General features: G+C 33.2%; 1 protein-coding gene across 1 annotated transcript; it reads left to right on the top strand.

The window, feature by feature from the left end:
• Positions 1-1,071: 1,071 nt before the first annotated feature.
• Positions 1,072-17,464, top strand: LOC127702494 (perlucin-like protein). Its single transcript, XM_052206711.1, has 5 exons — positions 1,072-1,157; positions 4,487-4,620; positions 4,963-5,075; positions 12,735-12,977; positions 17,363-17,464. The coding sequence occupies exons 1-5, from the start codon at positions 1,147-1,149 to the stop codon at positions 17,390-17,392; spliced, it is 531 nt and encodes a 176-aa protein (XP_052062671.1). The 5' UTR covers positions 1,072-1,146; the 3' UTR covers positions 17,393-17,464.
• Positions 17,465-17,863: the final 399 nt, after the last annotated feature.

Genomic DNA, 17,863 nt, shown 5'->3' with positions numbered 1-17,863 from the left:
CTGTGCAATCTACCTGTGAATTTTCAGAGACCTGGGTTGAAAACTGTAAAATGAGTTAATTACACAAATTAGGTACCCACTTTTCACCGGCCGTCTGCCCATCCGCCCGCCCATTCATCCGCCCGACCATTCACCCGCCCTACATCACCAAACTATAAACCGGTTTGGGAATTCTTTCAACCCGGTCAAAATAACTATTATAATTTACTTCTGAATATTAAAAAGTTTAATATCATTTATATTTAAAAGTTTAAACATATTTCAACAGTTTCACATGAAATAAAAGCTTTATTAAGTGCTTCATGTTGCTGTTGAAAGCATTTTGATACAAAATTGTAAATTTTACTAGTGAATTGAAGGAATTAGCTAATGAAATGAAATAATGTGTGCCCAAAAGACAATATTTATAGAATAACTAATCGAAGAATTCAAATATAGAAAATTATTCCATATTGGTATTATTTAAGTAGGTTTCTCTATATGAATTGAATTTTGAATAAACAAGCATATTCACCTGGAGGAAAGTGATATTCACCGCGCTAAACGTCACGCGCTTTTACATGTAACGTTTTGGTAAACTGTTTGATGTACAATTGGGTTTGGTAAATATTTGTCATTTATTGCATTGTTTTCTCTCGGAATATGGAATAAAACAATTTCTGTTTCGGTAAATATGTGGTTTAATTGACCTTTGAAAAACTGATATTCACTTCGGCCGTCGGCTTCAGTGAATATCAGATTTTCAAAAGTCAATAAAACCGCATATTTACCTCATCAAAAGACAGTAATTGTATAATATTGTAAACATCTCAAAGTTCACATATGGAGTTATGAAACTGCATATTTAATTAAAGATTGAAAAATGGTGAAAATTGGCTCTAATTCTTTAACTTAACATCGAAGTTAAAAAGAGTGAGTTATAAAATAACAAAATAAGAAAAGAAAGAAAAAAAAGCAAGCAAAGTAAAAAAAAAAAACAGAAAAAAAAAATCGGATAATTATATCGGATTTTTATATACATGCATTACATTATATAACCGTAATACGATATGGTCACATGTGGATCAAAGACAGTTAAACACGAACAGGTTGCTTTGTTTCTATTTCATAGTCAAATATTCAGGAGCAGTTTTGTTTAGATCATATATGCTAATAAGGTATGCTATAAATTTTTCACATAGTACTTATTCATATTTTCTTTAATAATCAATTAAGAATAATGTCCAGAAATTAGAACATACAACCATAAAATTTATATCTGTACTTTCATATTCGTTTGCATAATATGTGTATTTTACCCAAAAGAAGTTGCTTTTAATTATGCATATGAAAATTCATTTATTAATACCACACTCTATGCACGCAAAGAGCGAACCTATAAATGGTTAATTGTGATGTATGTAACCGACTCAATGGTTGCTTGGTACATGTATTTCTATGCGACCCGATAAACAGCCCTTCACAAATAAACCATACAATCGGTTCTGTTCGTAATAAAAGATACAAATACACAGGCCAATCAACGTAGATTTATGACAGGCGATAAAATATTTTTTCTGATAACACATGCACAAAACATTTTTTTTTAATTGCTATATACGTATACCTTTTAGAAGTATAAAAATTCTTATCGCTTTCTTTCAAAAAAATCAGGTTTTGGCATATGCTTGTCGTTTGGTGCTGTATTTAGAAATTTTTAATTGATGTTTATATTAGTGTTTCATGTTCTGTCCGACTCGGCTTCTGTCAAAATCCATTATTTATTTAGGTGGACAATACACATTTTATTACTAGATTTATGATGTCTGTGGTAGAGACGGCAATGTTTTCTTAACCGTCTCATGAACTTGGTGCACGTGTTAATTTTCAATCTTTGTCAGGCTTATTCAGTCAGTTGCATTAATTAGTTACAATGTAGTAGCAGTAGCAGTGCAATATTCAAATCAACCCTCCAGCCGACCCAAAACCGCCGAATTTTTACGAAGATGTTGTGCCTTTATGGTTCACGTTATGTTACTATTATAAATTTTAAGGCCAGACATTTATGAACATTTTCTGAGGAGTTAGGGTGCCTACGTACCTTAACGAGGAATAGTCTCATCTTGATTGCTCAACAGCTCTATTTCACGTCGGTCTATGCCCACAAAGATTAATTTTACTCTTATGCGGTACCACGTGGAAAATCAAGTAAGGCTATACCGCTCAGGAACGGCTTGCTAAAGTACTCTGAGACAAGTAGAGTGGTAGACGTACACACACGTGTATGCAAATACCCCTATGGTGACGCATTTCTGTCAAATATATGTGGCTAGCTCAGGCACAGTATTTTAGCGGCAAATTATCCTTAATTATCTGAGAACACACTATCATTTTATGTACATACTGTGTGCTTTGTGTCAACTACAGGTAGCATGTAATTTGTTTTGTTCTTGATTTACAATATGACGGAGCTGAGTGAATTACATGATACTAGAGAAAAAATATCCTCAAGCATTCACACAGTGTGCCGCGCACACTGCTCGGATAGTTAAGTATAGTGTTGGCGTCAGTTAGTTTACATTCATCGCTTTTTATTCAATGACGCCAAGGAAGTTTTCTGTAACATAACGTGTTGCTATTAAGCCCACATATTTGCATAATAAAAATAATTATTTTATCATGTTTTATATCTCAGTACTTCAACAATATCAGACTGGGTATCTTGAAATACTTCCTGCTGGACGTTTACAGGCTTTATATCAACAATAACTACTTTTGTAATTATGGTATAGTGTCTGTGATCGTTCTTATAAGAGTGGTCGTTAATAGCTATCAATTATCTGCGGTTAAGGTTTATTTATATTTAGTTGTATATCTCTAATCATTGTTCACGCCAGTAATTCTCTTATCAATTGGTCTATTAAGGTCAACGCATTAAGGTTTTATTAGTTTATTGGCTTTGGTCTGCTGTGTCGGTATTAACTTAGATCATACGCTTGATGTGGATTTTATTATGTTTGAAACATGTTATATAAAATCTTATTTGTTTTTCGTTTATTGTTTTGTATGTACATCACGCTATTAGTTTTCTACTTTGAATTATTTTACGTTTGGCATTTCGAGGCCTTTTATAGTTTCCTGTGCGGTATAGGTTTTTCTCATTGTTGAAAGCCTTATGTGGCGACATATAGTTGCTTACTTCTACGCCACTTGGTCTTTGGCGGAGAGTTTTCTCATTGGCAACATACTACATTTTCTATTCTTTATTTTTATTTAAGAAATAATTCTTTCATGCCATGCTCTATGCTCATTTTAACATGGGTAGGCATTATATTTGTCAATATCGTTATACCGAGCGTTAGCCAGGTTTAAAATGTTGACAACTATAATGCCTACCCATGTTAAAATTAGCATAGAGCATGGCATGATGGAATTATTTTGATTCTAATAGGAAAATTTAGGACTTTTGTACTTCGAAGCGGACCTATAATACGCGTTTAAAAGGCATTCGTTTTGATTTGATGAAGCCAAAACGTTATAGAAAATCACCGTTTCACGATAAACAAATGAACAGATACATTTAAACTCACATTTCGAATGATTTTATTTAATTTCCTAGCGAGCAACACCAAAACAAATGTCCATTTTGATTTCCGGCGTTGTTCAAAGCACAGCTGACGTTGCAATTTCAATTGTGACGTCAATCACGTGCAGCCCATGTTTTATTGGAATTAGAACATGGCTTTGTTTCTAAAGCGAAAGAAGAACATCATATTAGAATTGAAAATAAAAATGTCATTGTCTGACAATCGTACAAATTAAAACAAAAGTACTGTCAACCGATAAAACTTCGCTAAAAGATAAATTTTATGATCCCAAACACAGGACAATTTAGAATAACATGATGTTCATATTCAGTTAAAATTCAATGTTTAAGTCTAAAATCACCCAAATGATTGGCGTGGGTATAGAAATATGGTTACATGGACTTCTCCAATCTGACAGTTATATCCCATCATGCTAAAGAAAGGCGTCCGCTTGGCTTTGCGGGACGTTAAATCCTTTTTCTGGTATTGGAAAAATAATTTAATTGGTTCTCGTCCTACGAATGCATGAAATATTTGCCACTGCAAAAAAAAATTACTTTACTGAAGTAATTGAATTAATGCCAGCCAACTATCCTTCCTAGAAGAGACAAATTTACTGTTCTGTGCCAATTTTCGGTTATTTTTTTTTAGATGAACTATAATTGCATATAAAGCACACTTGTCAATATTTTAATGTAAGTAATAGTAATTCAAGAATTCATTTAAAATCAATAAGAAATTTTAAAAATATTATAATTCCATTTCAAACCAGTATTAAGTATACAACAGACCTTATTTGCTCAAAAAAAATATCTTTTGTCTGTTATGTTATTGGTTCACGATAATCCAATTCTATCTCAGCACTTTGTTACTCTAATTTGTTTTTTTAATTATAATTGATTATTTTTTTTAAATTACAGTATGTTCCTCTCGGTAATTATGGTTCTGAGTTGTATTTCTATGATCGAGTCAACAACATGTAATAGATCCCAAGAGAGAACAATGATATCTGAAATGCGGTCATTACTTGAGTCCTTAGAAAACAAGATAAACGGTAAATATGCTTTATATCTGTGGAAACTTAACAAAATTACACATACACAAGAAAATCAAGCTTCACTTTGGTACAAAATTGGACAATCATTACAGAAATTAGTTTGATATAATGTTGTTTTATTATTTTAATTAAGGTTATTATTAATATGTTTTGGTAGGGGAAGGGTACTTGTATTTTAACTTAGTTTTCAACGTGTTGCTGTGCGTCTAAATCACTTTAATACTTCAAGAAACTAAAATGTTTTGAATTTTTTTTTTTTAAACTATGTATAATGCATATGTTCATTTTAACATTGAGCCACAGTTCTTGATATAGTACTTATCATATTTATTCTAACAGACAATTCTTGTAAGTGCAGTGCCAATGAAAACAAATGTCCAGGTGGTTGGAAGAAATACAAAGATCACTGCTACTTTTTTTCACCTGATAGTAAAACATGGCACAATGCTGCAGTAAGTAACTTTTTTTATTTATACTTACATAGAAAATTATTCACACGTTTCCTTGCAACTGGTCAATTAAATTTTATCAATCGATATTCGTTCATTTATTAGGCGTTGGGTCAGTTATTCTATTAAGGTGACTCTACTTAACACCCACATGCCTAATATTTGTTCTAATGTCTGAAATGTTTTTAAAAGAAATGACCCTTTGCAAGGATATTGGCCATAGGTGTCAGACCACCAATTCAAAATCCCTATCTATTCAACCAAATTTTGCAATTTTCACAGCTTTCTAAATATTTAACCTTAAGATAAGCTTCATAGAAACCAGGTATATCCTGTATTGTACATATATCACCTTTCTACAAGCCAATTTTCAACCTATGTTTAATGTCTTGTAGCGAAATACTAAAGTTCGGAAGACAAGTACTGCTAAAAACAACTCCTGGTTTTCTGGTAATCTTAAATAAGTATACCATGGAGCGCATTAATCCTCAATTTTTAATTCAAACTCATAGACAAGTAAGTTTTAGCTCAAAATGGTCTACATATATTTCTCTTTCAACAAAAGTTTCATTTCTTCGAATTTGTTGGTTAGTTTAAATAAACAATGACATCAAAATCACAATTTTTTTGTCAAGACGGGCTACTTTTACAAACGTTCTAAATTGGAGTGGGTGAATTGGTGGTCTGACACCTAAAGAGACATAAAAGTTTATCAGAAGTCTTTTGTTTTGCTTTATTCTTAATCCTTGGTCAATGTGAAGTAGATAAAATCATATCTTATCATTATGTGACTTATATTGCAAAATTCACAGCTCAATTTAAACTGACTGTAATGTATGACTTGAATAGAAAATACTTAAAATTTTATTTCTGACTACAGCAACATAAACTTTCAAAATCAAGATCAATTTCGGTTGATTTTTCCTTGTTTGTCCTACTGCTTTAAAGAATTTTTACAACTTTTACAATAAGTTTAGTAAAAAATCAAAGGTATTGAAGTGTCAATGAATATTGATCCTCCTTTCTTTCATATGGTGTCAGAAATGGACTTAGTCTAGTAATTGATCAATAATGCAGTTATGGTCATGAAACAATTTTTATTTACTATAAGTCAATAAAATTTACGGTAGAAAACTTTCATTTGAGACAATTTATGGGATTTGGGTGAGTTCATGCAGTTTTTACATTAGGCTATGCTATATGCCAAATACATGGAATGACGCAATGATGGAACGGGTAAAATCAAATAATTTCATAAAATCTTCACAACGACAATTTTTTTGGGGGGTAGTAAACCTATGTTTTAATGTTTAAAACCAGAAAAACATCTTACTGTGCATTCATATCAATTTCAGACATATTTGTATGTGTATGCATATTGTAAGGGTGGAAAAAGCTAAAAATAGAACAAATTCAGGTTTAATGCTCTAATTTTGAAATATGTGACTTTTTTGCCAAAAAAAAAGGTTGAATTGTGGCTACTTGCATCTCAAATGATCAGTTAAGACAAAAAATCATTTTTTTCTGATTTTTTGGTTTCACCGCTTTTCGCTTTAAAGGTGTCAGACCACCAATTCAAAATCCCTATCTATTCAACCAAATTTTGTAAATTTCACAGCTTTCTAAATATTCTACCTAAAGTTTAACTTCATAGAAACCAGGTATATTCTGAATTGTAAAGACTTGTATAGAAATACTTAAGTTCGGAAGACAAGTACGGCTTAAAATAACCCCTGGTTTTCTGGAAATCTTAAAAAAGTATACTATGGAGCGCATTAATCCTCAATTTTTAATGTAAACTCATGGACAAGTAAATTTTAGCTCAAAATAGTCTACATATATTTCTCTTTCAACAAAAGTTTCATTGCTGCAAATGTGTTGGTTAGTTAAAGTAAACAATGACATTAAAAGCACAATGTTTAGTCAGGGAAGGGCTACTTTTACATACGTTCTAAATTGGAGTAGCTTGACATTAGCCGTACTTGTCTTCCGAACTTAAGTATTTCTATACAAGACTTTACAATTCAGAATATACCTGGTTTCTATGAAGTTAAACTTTAGGTAGAATATTTAGAAAGTTAAACTTTAGGTAGAATATTTAGAAAGCTGTGAAATTTACAAAATTTGGTTGAATAGATAGGGATTTTGAATTGGTGGTCTGACACCTTTAAAGCGAAAAGCGGTGAAACCAAAAAATCAGAAAAAAAGGATTTTTTGTCTTAACTGATCATTTGAGATGCAAGTAGCCACAATTCAACCTTTTTTTTTCAAAATATAATTTATTTAGCTATATTAAAAGCACAAGAACAGATAGCACAGGTATTGCACCTTTAAAAAAGGACGGTATACTAATCACTGAAACAGAAGAAAAAGCAAACATCTTAAACCATCAATTTCAGTCCGTCTTCACAAATGAATCTAACACAAATATCCCAGACAAAGGTACTAGACCACATCTTGAAATGCCACAAATATCTATTGGCAAAACAGGAGTCACAAAATTACTATCAAATCTTAACCCCCACAAAGCATGTGGACCTGACAATATAAACGGTAGAGTATTAAAAGAATTAAAAGAGCAAGTGTCACCAATACTTACATTAATATTCAGTAAGTCATTAGAGTCGGGGGAAACACCTAAAGATTGGAAGCATGCCAACGTTGCTCCAGCATTTAAAAAAGGGGAAAAATATAAACCTGTAAATTACAGACCCATATCATTAACATGTATATGCTGTAAGATCATGGAACATATCATCACAAGTAACATAATGTCACATTTAGAACAAAACAACATTTTATATAATCTACAACATGGCTTCAGAAAAAACCGATCTTGTGAATCACAATTAATTGACTTCATTCAAGAACTATCATCTAGTAATAATAGTAACATTCAAATTGACCTTATCATTATGGACTTTGCTAAAGCGTTTAATAAAGTTCCTCACCAACGATTACTTTACAAACTTCAATACTATGGTATAAGGAAAAATACACTTAAATGGATCCAAGCTTTTTTATCCGATAGAACACAAACAGTTGTAATAAATGGTATTTCTTCTACATCAGTGCCAGTAACATCTGGAGTCCCACAGGGTACTGTACTGGGCCCCATATTATTTCTCATTTACATTAATGACTTCTCTGAATATTTAACACATAGCAAAATAAGACTCTTTGCTGATGACAGCATCATATATAGAGAAATCAAATCTCAATCAGACTGTGATAAATTACAAGAAGATCTAAACGCTGCAGCAAAGTGGGAAGCAGATTGGCTTATGGCTTTCCACCCTGATAAATGTACTAAACTTTCAATTTCACATAAAAAGAAACCATATTTACATGATTACATCCTTCATAGTCACATTCTTGAATCTGTTACATCTGCTAAATATCTGGGCGTTACTCTACAATCAAATCTTAAATGGAACCTACATTATGACAACATTATCTCAAACGGCAATAAATCTTTAGGATTCCTTAAAAGAAATTTAAAAATATCAAACACAGACATTAAATCAAGAGCATATCAAGCAATAGTCAGACCTAAATTAGAATACAGCTGCAGTTTATGGGACCCTCACACAAAAGATGCTACCCAAAAAATAGAAATGGTTCAAAGAAGAGCAACTAGGTACATTTGTAACAACTACCATAACACCAGTAGCGTTACAAATATGATGAATAATTTAAAACTACCAACATTAGCTGAACGCCGCCTTAAAACACGTCTTATTATATTTTACAAAGTAATTCACGGCCTCATTGCCATACCATCTGAAATTTTAATACCAACAGACAGTAGAACAAGACAAAACCATCCAAATACTTATAGACATATACGAACCACAAAGGAAACATATAAGTTGTCATTTTTCCCACACACCATCATACAATGGAACATGCTACCTATAGCCACAGTACAGTCAACCACAGTTGACAGTTTCAAAGCACACCTTACACAAGGTGTTCTCTGCCAACTGATTTAAATTTTTGTATATAATTTTTATTTTAATCACTAGTTTTTGTACATGTAATATACATGCACAAATTGTCAAATTTGTACATATTTTTTTTTTTTTTTTTGTTCTTTGGCATCTACAAGAAAATTAAATTTAAACACGCATGCGCAACAACAAGTAATCTTCAGTATCCTGAAGTTTTGTTGTATAACTGAAGAAGAAGAAGAAGGTGAATTGGTGGTCTGACACCTATAGTGAGCGGTTTCCGGAATATTTAGGATCATTATAAAAATCTCTGTAAATTTACTACTACAATAACTACTACAGGCTTTTCTTATACAATGGTTGCCTTTTTGTTTCAAGTCATATTTTGCATTTTTCTTCTTTTTCGTTAAATTATATATACTTGTAATGTAATAAATATTTCATAAATTGCATGCAAATAAATAAGATTTATACTTTTACTGAAATTTAAAACTAATGATTTCCGTGCTTTGTTGGAACTATAAACAACTGTCATATAAGTAGGAGGTTTAGCTAAATATTACAATAGATTTAACACACCATTTTCTTCGGAAAATGCCTGCACCAAGTCAGGAATATTAGCAGTTGTTTTTCACTTGTTCCGTTGATTGATAGCGTTTGATTTTGTCATTTCTTATGGACTTCCGCCTTTTTGAATTTGCTTCGGAGTTCAGTATTTTTGTTATACTTTTTTGTTAATGTCCAGGGTATACCATTCTATTTCTGTCATTCCAGAAACAATGTAAACGTATGGGAGGCTACCTTGCGAAGATTACAGACTCAGCAGAAAACTCGTGGGTCGTTGACATGCTAACTAGCAAGTTTATTTTATACCTATGATAAGACACACTGTCACTATTACATTTTTGGAACACAGCTGTATTTAAAAAAATTACAAAGTAGACAAAAAGTGTGTAAAAACAAATTTTAGAATTTAAAGCAAAATTCATGGAAAGAGTGATGATATCTTGACATTTGAATTAAGGTAATATGCGGTATCAACAAATACATTGCCAACATTTACAGTGTATTTTATATCAAGTTCTATAAGTTCGAAGATATACCAAACAATACATGTTTACTTCACACCATGATTGTTTTCAAACCGACGTGGTCAAATATACGGATTAAATCAAGGGGAAAGCTAATTATGTGACTAAAACAAAATGATAGAGCTTTGGAAAAAGTGAAGTTACAAAAAACCTACAGTAATTAAAGAAAATGGTATAGTGTTCAAGCTACTCAACATTTTCTCCCAACCCAATATGTTTTCGTGTTCTCTCTATAAGTCACTTTACATCCAGCTGGTCACTTTCCAACCAAAATATATAATAATACCATCTAGTGCTAGTTAAATTATTTAACAAATGACAATTGGTTTGATAATATATTTAACTTTTGATTTACAGGGAACGCTAACCTTATTACATTAAAATATTGATTTTTCGCATATATCTGTTTAATATATAAAACATGTGTTAAGTATAAAGAAATGATGTGTTCATCCGTTCTGTTTAACGTGCATGGTAGGGTTTAAGTGTGACCAATACGCTAGAGATTATTTTCATTTCATTTTTAGCTCACCTGACCTAAAGGTCAAATGAGCTTTTCTCATCACTTGGCGTCCGTCGTTCGTTAACTTTTTACATTTTGAACTTCTTCTAGAGAACCACTAAATGGAATGAAACCAAACATTGCATGACTATTCCTTATGAGGTGTTGACCAAGTGTTGTAACTTTGTAGCTGATCCATCATCCAAGATGGCCGCCAGCGGGGGACTTCGTTTAACATAGGACCATATGGACAATACATACAAATGTCTTCTATTAGAGAACCACAGAATGAAATGAAACCAAACATGGCATGAATGTTTCTTATGAAGTGGTGTCCAAGTGGTGTTACTTTGAAGCCGATCCATCATCCAAGATGGCCGCCAGAGAGGGACTTAGTTTAACATAGGACCCTATAGGAAATACATACAAATGTCTTCTTTTAGAGAACCACTAAATGGAATGAAAAAAAAAAAACATGGCATGAATGTTCCTTATGAGGTTCTGACCAAGTGTTGTTACTTTGTAGCCAATCAATCATCCAAGATGGCTGCCAGTGGGGAACTTAGTTTAATAAAGGACCCTATGTGAAATACATACAAAAGTCTTCTTTTGAAGAACCACTGAATGGAATGAAACCAAACATGGCATGAATGTTTCTTATGAGGTGCTGACGAAGTGTTGTTTCTTTGTAGCAAATCCATCAAACCAAGATGCCTGCCAACGGGGGACTTAGTTTAACAAAGGACCCTATGGGAAATTTATACAAATGTCTTCTTCTAGAAAACCGTTAAAGGATTGAAACCAAACATGGTATGAATGTTTCTTTTAAGGTGCTGACCAAGTATTGTTACTTTGTAGCTGATTTGTCATCCAAGATGGCTGCCAGCAGGGGGAGTAAGTTTAAGATAGGACCCTATGGAAAATACATACAAATGTTTTCTTCTAGAGAACCACTAAATAGAATGAAACCAAACATGGCATGAATGTTTCTAATGAGGTGCTGACCAATTGTTGTTATTTTGTAGCCGAACCATCATCCAAGATGGCCGCCAGCAGGGGACTTAGTTTTAACATAAGACCCTATGGGAAGATTTAAAGATTTCCAGCATAATACAGGCCCTGGGGTCGAACAAATTTTGCAATTATTTCTCATTTTAAGGAAATTACCTTAAGACATGTATCTTGATAGATTTAGATATACTGTAAACTGCAAAAATATCAAGAAAAGAAGATCTACAAATAAGTCAACATGAACAAAATTGTCAGTTGACATCTTGTTGGAGTTATTGTCCTTATAAAGTAATTTTCTACAATTTCAATGAATTTATTGGTAATTTTTGTAAACTTTACAAAAGTCTTCTGCTTTTGATTAACTTACGGGGCCAATATTAAACCAAACTTGGCCTCAATCATTATTAGGGTATCTGTTATGATTTTAATCTATTTTTACATGATTTCCAAAACCAAAGCAGTATCAGGTGAGCGACACAGGCTCTTGAGAGCCTCTAGTTTATTTGGAAGTATCCAACTATCGTTATTTTTTTTTAACTAAAGATGACCGTGATACAAAATCTTTGCAAACACTACTGTTTAAATGACATAATTAAAACATTATTATCATTATCATTATTATTGTAATGCACTCAGAAATGAAGACACGAGTTTAAACATTCTGTCAGTTAAGCAAAGTTTTAGGGTTCACAAATAATTAATTAAATATTGTAATATTGTAAATCTATCACTTATGTTTTTTTTTGTATTCTGTCTTGTTGTTATTTTGTCGTTTATTGTTTGGTTAAATTTGTATTGCCACACACATACTGTAAATGTTTAATGACAATAAAATTGATCTGATTTGATTTGATTAATTCAAATTTCTTAACGGTAAACAATTCTGAAATTTAACCGAATTCCCAAAAAAAACTTTTGGTTGTTATATCAATAGAAAACGTGTGTATTGTTATAAATCTGGTTACACAGACAATAAATAAAAGAGAATATAAAATACGGAGACGTAACAAGTTTACTTCTGAGTTCATTTTGATTTGCATACATAATTGCCCCTTTATAAACTGACAAATTTTACTCTAATATGTGTTTGTTATTGGTGAAACAGAATCAGTTAAGCACAAATATGGCTCTTGGATTGGGACTGGCAGACTTGAAGAAAGAAGACGAATGGAGATGGGTTCATGATTCTTCTAAGGTTCGTTATTCTCAGTGGTATCCAGGCCAACCAAGCAATATTGGAAATAATCAATCAGAAGATTGTGGTAGTTTTTGGTCAGACGCTAAGTATCAATGGAATGATGTATCATGCAAATCAAATGGAATGGGGTATGTCTGTGAGTGTTCACATGTAAGTTTTTTTTTATACTAGGCAGGTACCATGTTTATATCTACAGTTATTAATTACTTTTCTTATGCCTAGAAATGTTTGGTCTTCTGAAAGGATTGAAATTATTCATCATTCATATTTAATTCAGCGTTAGAAACGACATTTTGTATTTAAAATATCCTACATGTAAGTGATGGCATTACTTAGACAATCAATGGCTGACATGTATTAACCAAATTTCCCCATTACTCTTCTAACATGCTCTCATTGAGAAGGGGTTAAGTTGAGATAATGAAAATTAATGAAGTCATTTTTCATGGCGTTAATAATAAGGAAAAACATTATTTTTCTAATTGTGGTAGCCACCATGTCTCGATTGCAACATCTTTAAATGTGACTTATCACGTATACTTGTGCATATTGATGGGTGCTACTAGTGGAGCTGGATCTGCTTAACAATTGAGCGTAAAATGATATCGACCTCGGATTTTGGTGAGGCTCGTGTTGCCCAGTCTTTAGTTTTCTATATAGTGTTTTGTAAACTGTTGATTGGCTTACTATTTTGTTTGATAATCATAAATAAAAACTGAATCGTTTTCTAATCATTTTGAAATGCATCATTTATATATCTTAATTGTTGTCAAATGTCGTACAGAAGTAAACTCTAAACAGTGGATCATAAAGTCAAACATTGAAAAAAAATACCTGTGATGCAAACTGCATTATATATACACGTCTAAAAATGTGACAACTTTATGAAAGACATTCTCCATCGGATAACACGTGGTTATACAGCACTGACACCATAATATATATATATAATTCGTCTCAAATTTAGCCCAACATTAGCAAATTTTTGTTCTTCCCTCAGCTGGATTCGAACCCTTGCTGCTCTGACATCGTGGCAACACCACCTGCACCGTGTCCAGCGCCCTAGACCACACGACCATCTAGGCTACATAAAAATATAGCTTTCGGTGGTCGATTTAAATCCTTTCCTCGTCGGCTTTATCTAGGATTGTATGATGTATAGTGGCAAGTAGATGGTAGAAGAACAAAAATTTGCTGAGTAAACGCAAATTTGAAGATCTAACATTGTTGGGCTAAATTTGAGACGAATCATATATATATTATGGTGTTAGCCCCTTTATAAACACGTGTTATCCGATGGAAAATGTCTGTCATAAAGTTGTCACATGTTTAGACGTGTATAAGAAAATAAAAATTTCATGTGGCGGCATGGTAATTATCATTATCATCCTTTACGACAGACAAAATAGTTGACCTGAAAGGTACACCATCTACTTGCCACTATACATCATGTACTGTGTTACAACCCTAGATAAAAAGGACGAGGAAAGGCATTACATCGACCACCGAAAGCTATATTTTTATGTAGCCTAGGTGGTCGTGTGGTCTAGGGCACTGGACACGGTGCAGGCGGTGTTGCCAAGATGTCACAGAAGTAAGGGTTCGAATCCCGCTGAAGGAAGATTAAAAATATGCAAACGCAAATTTGAAGATCTAACATTGTTGGGTTAAATTTGAGACGAATTATATATATGCATATATATCAGGAGGCGGTGTTGTCGTAGAAGTGAAAAGTGAAAAGTACAGGATCCAGGCCAACTCGGGGAGGAAGTAAAGAATCAGATCTACTCTAACATTGTCAGGTTGATTTTATAGGCATTTTTTTTTCAACAGACTGTCGGAATTCCAATGGGAACCAATTGTGCCCCTCTTCTTGCAGACTTTATTATGATGAGGCTGACTTCATACAGGAGCTTCTTAGGAAGAGAGATAAGAAGTTAGCAATATCCTTTAACTCTACGTTCCGCTATATAGATGATGTTCTCTCACTAAATAATACAAAATTTGGTAACTATGTTGAACGAATCTATCCCATCGAACTAGAGATAAAGGATACTACAGATACAGTTAGGTCTGCCTCATATCTTGACTTACATCTAGAAATTGACAATGAGGGTCGGTTGAAAACAAAACTTTACGACAAAAGAGATGATTTCAGCTTCCCAATTGTGAACTTTCCATTTCTATGTAGCAACATTCCAGCAGCGCCTGCATACGGAGTATATATCTCCCAATTGATACGATATTCCCGGGCTTGTGTTTCCTATCATGATTTCCTTGATAGAGTATTGCTGCTCACAAGGAAGCTATTAAACCAAGAGTTCCAAATGGTGAAGTTGAAGTCATCCCTTCGTAAATTTTACGGACGCCATCACGAGTTGGTTGACCGTTATGGAATAACCGTTTCACAGATGATATCGGATATGTTCCTTATGTCGTAACTACAATACCCTTCCCTTTTCACGAATGTGACTTACCGAATTAGACTATTTACCGGATTTGTAATAACATAAGCAACACGACGGGTGCCACATGTGGAGCAGGATCTGCTTACCCTTCCGGAGCACCTGAGATCACCCCCAGTTTTTGGTGGGGTTCGTGTTGCTTAGTCTTTAGTTTTCTATGTTGTGTCATCTGTGCTATTATTTGTCTGTTTGTCTTTTTATTTTTGGCGATGACGTTGTCAGTTTGTTTTCGATCTATGAGTTTGACTGTCCCTCTGGTATCTTTCGTCCCTCTTTTATAAATATTCTAATGCCTGGTATTTCTTAATCATAAGAAATCCGACGGACAAGGAATAATTTGCAGTTGTCACTACACATAGGCAGACATATCTATAAATACATTCATAGTGATTATATGCTTCAAAAAATAGAATAGCATCCTGCAATTATTCTGAAGAGATGAGAAGATAATCATTCCTGTACATTTAAAGATACTTCGTGTATTGTGATTAGTCGTCCAAGTTGAATACCTACAAGATGGTTACACTTCCCGAAACGAAAGCTGATTTTTATCAGCTTAAGTTATAGGAGGCAATAAGGCGTCTGCACAATGCTAGGCGTTGTTGCCGTAGAGATGAGAAGTAAAACGTACATGGTTCAGCCTCGGTTTGAGAGGAAGTTAAAGAATCAGATCTCCTCAAACATTGTTAGGTTGATTTTTCTAGGCACTTTATAAATATTTTAACGCCTGGTATTTCTTAATCATAAGAAATCCGACGGACAAGGTATAATTTGCAGTTGTCACTACACATAGGCAGACATATCTATACATAGTGATTGTATGCTTCTAAAAATAGAATAGCATCCTGCAATTATACTGAAGAGATGAGTAGATGATCATTCCTGTACACTTAAAGATACTTAGTGTATTGTGATTAGTCGTCCATGTTTAATATCTGCGAGAAGGTAACACCTCCCGAAACGAAAGCTGATTTTTTTATCAGCTATAGTAAGAAGAGGCGTCTGCGCAATGATAGGCGGTGTTGCCGTATATGTGAGAAGTAAAAAGTACAGGTTCCAGCCCCAGTTGGGGAGGAAGTAAAGAATCAGATCTCCTCTAACATCGTTAGGTTGATTTTCTAGGCACTTTATATATATATAGCCTTGTATCACCATCACTGCTGGTGATCCGATGGATAAAATCTGTTATAGAGTCATCACTGGTTCAGACGTACTTATAATATAATTATTTCTGTGACTGCATCTTACATTAATTTGTAGGATCCTTTACAATAGATAACTCAGCTGATCTGTAACAATTCCATCTTCATTCCTTATATATCATGTACTGTGTTACGACGCTAGATAAAAACTGACGAGGAAAGGTAACACCCGGCCACCGAAAGCTTTATTATTATAGAGCCTAGGTGGTCGAGTGGTCTAGCGCGTCGGGCATAGTGCAAGGCTATTTGGTGGCACGATATCTCAGTAGCATGAGTTCGAATCCCGGCCAGGAAAGAACAAACAAATTTGCTTCCGCAAATTTACAGATCTAACATTGTTGGGCTGTGGTTTAGACGAGTTATATATATATATACAGTCCTTGGATGGTGTAAACTTCCCACTAACACCATACACCATTACACCATTCACCACACACCATTACACCATACACCCTGTGCCATTACACCATACACGTTACACCTTTGCACTATACACCTTACACATTACACCATAATGCAATTTAATTTCAAAGAAAGCGTGCGACTACAAAATTATTTATTTATTTTAAAAAACGAATTTTGATCACAATATTGTAAATTAACGTATAAAGTTAAAAATCAGTTCTTATCAATATTTTGCATAGTTTTAAATGTCGTACACCATACATTCACACCATTCCCGATTAATATAATACAAGCCCAAACGAAAAAATATAAACAAGTCTAAATTGAAAACAACGTTCAAACCTATGATATATATATAAAAGCTATATTTTGCAAATTAAATAAATGCTTTGCTAGTAATTTTTCGGGATTAATTATAAAAATGTATCCAGTCGTAAAAATGTTTTTTTTTCTTTTCCTATAGGGACCAGACTGCCGTCCGTTCAATGGATGACAGATAGGTTAGAAAGCAGTGTGAAACGGATATACATGTCCAGTTAATGTCATTAAAGAAATTTAAACACAATGAATTGTTCTGTAAACTTTACTTACCACTATAGAGCCACTTTCATAAATCAGCATTATGACAATGTACATAAAAAATACTAAATAAAGCATCTGGAAAACTACAAAAATATTTCCATGCCGTACTGAAAGTCAACGATTGAATATTTGTAAATACAAAAAAGAAAAACACAACAGAAGAACTCAGATGGGAAAGAAACAACCATTGCTACTCAAGTCGACTTTTGACGTATGAATGATTTTTTTTGTAATCGCTTCACTCATATCCATTAATTTGGTCAAATTTGTAATAAAAAAGGAATTTATTGTTAAAGTTTGTTAATACCTAACCATTATTGAAATTAAATTCGGATATTCATGTTTTTCTATTTTTTGAAATTGATGTAACAATAACTTAAAA

This window comes from Mytilus californianus, unplaced genomic scaffold, assembly GCF_021869535.1.
Source record: "Mytilus californianus isolate M0D057914Y unplaced genomic scaffold, xbMytCali1.0.p SCAF_5, whole genome shotgun sequence".
NCBI lineage: Eukaryota > Metazoa > Mollusca > Bivalvia > Mytilida > Mytilidae > Mytilus > Mytilus californianus.
Note: the sequence above shows the minus strand (reverse complement) of the source record. Positions and strands in the feature narration are given on the sequence as shown.

Bases quoted from the DNA above. Each gene is read 5' to 3' on its own strand.
- LOC127702494 (XM_052206711.1), top strand. The intron at 5,076-12,734 runs GTAAGTAACTTT...TTGGTGAAACAG, and splicing joins AAACATGGCACAATGCTGCA to AATCAGTTAAGCACAAATAT. The intron at 12,978-17,362 runs GTAAGTTTTTTT...CTTTTCCTATAG, and splicing joins ATGTCTGTGAGTGTTCACAT to GGACCAGACTGCCGTCCGTT.